This window comes from Equus asinus, chromosome 25 (assembly GCF_041296235.1).
Source record: "Equus asinus isolate D_3611 breed Donkey chromosome 25, EquAss-T2T_v2, whole genome shotgun sequence".
NCBI classification, from domain to species: domain Eukaryota; kingdom Metazoa; phylum Chordata; class Mammalia; order Perissodactyla; family Equidae; genus Equus; species Equus asinus.
The window spans coordinates 40,228,826-40,234,825 of NC_091814.1; the positions used below are offsets into that span (position 1 = coordinate 40,228,826).

General features: G+C 47.7%; 1 protein-coding gene across 1 annotated transcript in view; it reads left to right on the plus strand.

The window, feature by feature from the left end:
- Nucleotides 1-5,676, plus strand: part of NMNAT2 (nicotinamide nucleotide adenylyltransferase 2) — a 134,341-nt gene extending 128,665 nt beyond the window's left edge. The window contains exon 11 of the mRNA XM_014850288.3: nucleotides 1,350-5,676. Within this exon, the coding sequence (XP_014705774.1) occupies nucleotides 1,350-1,452 (103 nt within the window). The 3' untranslated portion in view covers nucleotides 1,453-5,676. The remainder of the gene's footprint in view (nucleotides 1-1,349) is intronic.
- The last annotated feature ends 324 nt before the right edge of the window (nucleotides 5,677-6,000 follow it).

A 6,000-nucleotide genomic window follows, 5' to 3' on the forward strand; every position in this document is an offset into this window, starting at 1 on the left:
ACATGTTAGCCTTTTAAAGAAGGCTAAGAAACAGGCAGAAACCACCAGCAGTGGTGGCCGCGGAACCAAGGCAGGAGAGGGTACAAAGATGGAGAGCATTGTCATCTGTGTCACATGTTTCAGAGAACTCAAATGAGCCCAGGACTTTTAAAGGTCCACCGGACTTCTTCCCTGGAAGGCAATCATGTAGACCCTTGACAGAGTAACATCAGCTACGAGGTGAGAGCAGAACCCCAGTGACAATGGCCAGTGAGGGTAGAGAGGAGGTTGTGGTTCCAAATACGGCTGCACAACAGAATTACCATGAACGCTTACACAACAGCACAAACTCCTGTGTCCCACTCAGTTCACTGAATCAGAATTTCTGGGGGTTGGGCCTAGGGATCTGCTTTCTGGGTGATTCTGATGAAGCTGGGCTTGGCATGTAGACCACTTTTTAAGAAGCCTCCCTGAAAACTGTGCGGGGAGGCACTTGAGGACCTGGCTTGTTTGCCAGGTCAGGACAGTGGATGCATTGAAAAGGCAGTGAGCCAGCCTCATAGGTGAGATTTCATGGGGCAGGGCTCAGATGCCTTTCAGAATCTAGACACATGAAAGAGTATATGGATTTGCACAACTAGCTCCTTGGGGTCAGACATTCCCAAGACCAAGTAGAGAATGTGGAAGAAAGAAAGTAGAGAAGTGAGAAAGAAGTAGAGAAAGTGAGTAAAGAATGGGAAGCAGTCAGACCAAGGCTGGAGCAGAACTGCAGAAAGCAAAGGGTCTCACTGGAGCTCTTTCGTACCTGTCAGTGCCTTCCTCCACTGCCCCCAGGGCTTGTGAGAAGGGCCTCAGAGAAGCACACCTTCTTCTCTATCAGGGCTCCAACAGGAAGGAAAGGAAGTGGTCAATTATAAGAATCCCAATGAGATTCATTTTCACAAGACCATGGTGCAGAGAAACACAAAGGGGTGAAATAAGAATAGCTAACACTTACATTTAAATGCCTAGTGTGCTTGGGCTATTTGAAGTACTTTGCATAATGACTCAATCCTTTTAAGAACTGAATGAGATAGGCCCAAATATTACTCTCACTTTACAGAGAATACTGAAGAACGGATAGACTTAAACAACTTGCCCAAGGCCCCTCAGTTAGGAAGTGGCAGAGCCAGGATGAAATGGAGTCACCAGGAGAGGGGAGAATTGTGGGGGCAAGAGGGCTTTTCCTAATAGGGCTACCATTTACTTGGCCTAAGCAATTCTGGTAAAGGAGCGTTGGGTAAACCCCTTCCGTGAAAGAGGGTGGGCAGGCCAGTCTTGCCTTGCTTCCCGGAAGGATGTCCATCTGATTACGGTCTCTTCTCATCCAGGCTGGCCCTGCAGCATGGAGACGGCCATGTCGTGGATTATCTGTCCCAGCCGGTCATCGACTACATTCTCAAGAGCCAGCTGTACATCAATGCCTCAGGCTAGCAGCCACACAGCCTCTTCTCCACTCTCCCCTCGTCCTCCGCCAACACACTGGCCCCTCCAGTCTCTGTCAGTCCCCCTGTTTCTCTCCTGCCTCTCTGTTTCTCCATCTCCTCATCTTGACTGTTCTCCCCACTTGCTGACTCAAGCCCCCACAGTGTGGGGGACCTGCAGAGAACCAACGCATACCCTATTCCGCAGTCATCTTTGGACAAACTTTCCTCTAGTCTCCGGGTTGGGGGTGGGTGAGGGAATAAGGGTGGGAGTTGGGGGAAGTGCAGTCCTTGGAGATGTGCTGGTGTCTGTCTCCCAGCATGCTCTAGAGAGCGGCTCTGGTGCCCATCCTCCCAGCATGCTCTGGGGAGGCGGCTCTGGCTCTCGCCTTCCCAGCATGCCCTTTACCACGAAGGGCTATTTTTCTTTCTTTGTTTTTTTTTTCGTCGGTTTGTTTTTTGTTGTTGTTGTTCACTCCTCATAGAACTTGGATGAAATCAGTGTCCGGGATTCTTTATGTTTGTAGTCTTGATGCATTCCTGTGGGATTACTTTCCTTTTGATAGATTACCGTAGCCAGCCTCAGCAGGGGTCCGTGCAAGAGGGCCACACCCAGTAAAGAAGGCCCAGCCACCTCCAATTCCCCAACACCCCCACCCATCTACCCTCTCACTCACACACAGCAGCAGCAGCAGCAGCAGCAGCAACATTCTCCTTTGAAAGATGAGGGAGCAGAAGTCAGGAGTGAGACTTTGTGAAACCTGGGATGCAAGTCTGGCAAGAGGAAGTTTTCTCAGAGGAATCTGAATCCATTTCCTTAGTTTCAGAAGACCATTTTCCTGATGCTCTGGGCCTAACATGACACAGAGCCAGTCCAGCCTCATTTTCTGGTGGCGTCTGTACAGTTACTTCTTTCGGCTGTGACTGATGGCAGAGTGTAGGGTTCCCTGCCAGCCAAGGCATTTCCAAGGGAACTTCAGATCACCATGGAAGCCCTTCGAGGCCATACTTAGCCACATTCCTGCATCTGAGAAGAATCTCGTATGTAAGGCCAAATCCTAATAATGCAGTCATTTCTTAAATAAAACATGCTAGGAATTTACTCAACCCTAGAGATCTTTGCTAATTGGAATTATTTATTGCCCATTTGGTTGGGAAATGTCTCTGTCCTAACGTAAGTCCAGGACGACCTAGGAGAAAACAATTTGTTGCCCTGATGGGAAGCAATGGTTCTTACCCCCTCTAGCTGCAACACGGGTGGTGCTTGGGGTCAATTCCTCCTTGAGAAGCAATGCCTTGCCCTTGTTTCTGGGGTTGGTCATATCTCCTCAGAGCTCAGCAACCACAGTCATCGCCTGAGGAAATCTGCCTGGCAGGGGAATGGGTTCACAGAACACAGGTCATGAGGGGCATCAAGAGCCATTAAACTTTTTTACTCCTCTTTTCTCTAATTTCCCTTTCTCTGCTGCCCCCACAAATAGTTTTGACAGACCCTGTTCCAGTTGTTCAGCCCTCATTCATGTCCTGCTTGGAGAGCTGAAAGGAAATTATTCTCTTGTACGCTGTGTCTCTCATCCAGTTTCTCTTTCTTGGGTTCCTGGTTGTCCTGGAGGAATGGTCCCTGAGCAGCAGGATAATTTTATCAAAATCTAGTACTTCCAGCTACGGCCCAGGAGAGGTTAGGTGAGATCTGACACCAGGGTCAACGTTCTTCACCACACATTTCACATCTGCAACCTCCTTCAATAGCCTCCAAGAAAAGGAACTGGATTCAACAGAAGAACATGGTAGAGTAGCATCCAGGAGGGTATTGTTCCTCTTGGGTTATGGAAATCAACTCCAGAGGAGGAAGGAAGATCCTATTCTTGGGTCTCAGTATTTGGCTAAGGATCATGGAATCATGAATTAAAATAACCATAGAGATTAGTTGATCCAACATTCTCCTTTAAAAGATAAGGGAGCAGAAGTTCGCTGGATTAAAAGGCTGGTCCAAGGTCACACAGCAAGTGTAGAGCCTTGTAAAAGGATATTGTTTCCCTGACCCTTAGGTCATCACACTACACAATCTCTGCTCCTCTGGTTCCCCATGATACTGGCCAAGTAACGTGCTTTTCAATCTTTACCTGGCAACTTTCTCTTAAATTATGTCTATCCCAGGTGCTCCCTATATATGGCATTGTGTATGCCAGTCCTGAGGGAGGATTTGATCATGAGGAAGGCCATAGCTAGGTTTCCTTAGAAACTAAGAGATCTCAGCAGCTTGGAGGAAACCCCAGAAAAGGACCCTCTGAATCCAAGAAAGGATTGCTTTGTGGAAAGCTAAGAAAGCCCCAGAAAGTGCTCAGGATGACTCTGGTGCTGGAGAGAGAAAGGCAGAACCTTTGTCTAGGCAAAACAGTCAGCAAATGAAACAAAGGAAAAGAGGGAGCTGGATTCCCTGGAGGAACACAGCAGTTTCAAGGATATGGAGTTTATGGAAAGAATTTCTTATGAGGATCCACATGAGCATCTCTGAGAAAGACCAGATATCTTTTATCCCTTTCATCCACTCTGCTACTCTGCTGGACTCCGTGGTCAAGCCCCATTTAGTCCGCAACCTATGAGAGGAAAGTGGGCTTGTTCTATGCACACGGGGGCCAAAAGGCACATAATTGGGGAGATGCAGATGAGCTAAGGAAAAGAACAGGGCCATAGAAGAAGTAGATTTCCAGGAATGCAATGGGGCAGATCTTATCTGGGTGGATCACAGGAATCATGTTAAAATAGCTTTCTTTAAATACAAGGAAAAGAGTATCCCCTTTGGGGTAAAATTGTCCAATCCCCACCCTGCCTCATTCTTCATTTGCTGGGGAGAGGTCAGAGCCCCTCTCTTAGTCTAGGGCAGGACATTGTGGCTGTTAACCAGCTAAGGCCAACATCAGAAAGATGATTCAGAGTTGGAAGGAGTAAGCCAGGTGCCAATAGGATGACCTCTGGGCCCTGACTTCCCCTCTGGGGTCCTGCTCCCTCCTACAAAGGCCAACCCAAGGCTGGCATGGCTCAGAGTTGGTGAGAAAGTCATGGGCTGGAATGAGCATATCAAGAGGGGTCTGGAGCCTCGTTTCCTGCCTAACAATAAAAAATGGCCCTCCCATTTTTCTGAAAGTAGCTGATATGAGTAAGAACAGGCAAGAAGGGAATCCTTTGTGTCAATGACTCTCTCCTCAAGGAATGGCCCTCTGGGGGGTCTGTGCTGCTAGCTGGTACCTCATTTGCCACCCTTTCTACCCCAGGCAGCCTCTGGGGCCTTCTTGCTTTCATTTCCTTGAATGTACATAGGAACAGGGGAGGAAAGTCTCTTACTGAAGTGCCTGAAACCCAGAGCTAGAGCTTCTAGAGACGCTGTTCTTCCTGTCTCAGCTTGGCCAACCTTTCCCCAAAGTTCTCTAGTCTCATGCTCCAGCTTCTCAGAAGGAATAAAAGAACTTGTTGTTCTAATTAAGTAGAAAGCGAGACTCGATCATCAACCCACAGCAAAAGACAGAGAATCCCAGGGAGAAACGACTTGTATTTTAACCGCCCAAATCTACTCTCCCAGACTGATACACTCACACTCTTTAGGGGACTAAGAGAGAGAAGCATGTTATATTTTATTCATCAAAAGAGTAATGCAAAAATACATCAGTAGAATATGAAAAGCTCAGGATCTCTCCCAAGGCTGCTGCAGGAAGGCCGGCAGGTGAGATGGGAAGGAGGGAAACGGGGACCGATTTTGTAGCTCACCCAATTAGGACACCTTAGGAATAGCATTGTGGTCATGACGATGAACATGCTCTGTCGGATTCATCCCGCCTGCACCCTCCTATAGCTGCCCAGTAAAGTCACCTCTTCACGTGGTTTCTCTGTCATCTGAGTTTGGAGTGTCCTACTAGCCTGTTCCAGTTAGTTAGGAAGGAGTTATGTTCGTTCCCTCCTCCTTCAGTCTAGGCCCAGGGCCCAGAACTCGGCTTGATCCAAGTGGTCTCAGGATTGGCATGGGGAGGGGGAAGCTTTTTTTGAATCACTTTTTGGTCACTGAATCTGCCCTTTGAAGAGTAAGATTTGCTTTAACTCATTAATAAAGACTACATTCAAGTTGCAGCGCCACTTCACAGTGAAATATTTTGAGTAAAATTTTGTTGCTAGAATAGTCACAGACAAAAGTTTTATCAGCAAAATGTTTCAATGACGTTAATAAACAAGACAATGCTACTAGAGTCTCGTTGCTTGGTCTAGAATCTTCTCTGAGGGTTGCCAAATTAATCGCTTTTTCTTCATAGTCTTACTTGACTGGAGCCAACAGTTGCAAAAATGTGTTTAAAGCAGGAGAATTTCCGCCTGGTTTAGCTGATGCCACATGGGACATACAAAAGTATATACAGTTAGGGGCTGGCCCGGTGGTGTAGGGGTTAAGTTAGCGGGCTCCACTTGGGTGGCCCGGGGTTCGCAGGTTCAGATTCCAGGCACAGACCTCGCACCACTTGTCGAGTCCCGCTGTGGTGCATCCCACATAAAATAGAGGAAGGTGGGCACAGATGTT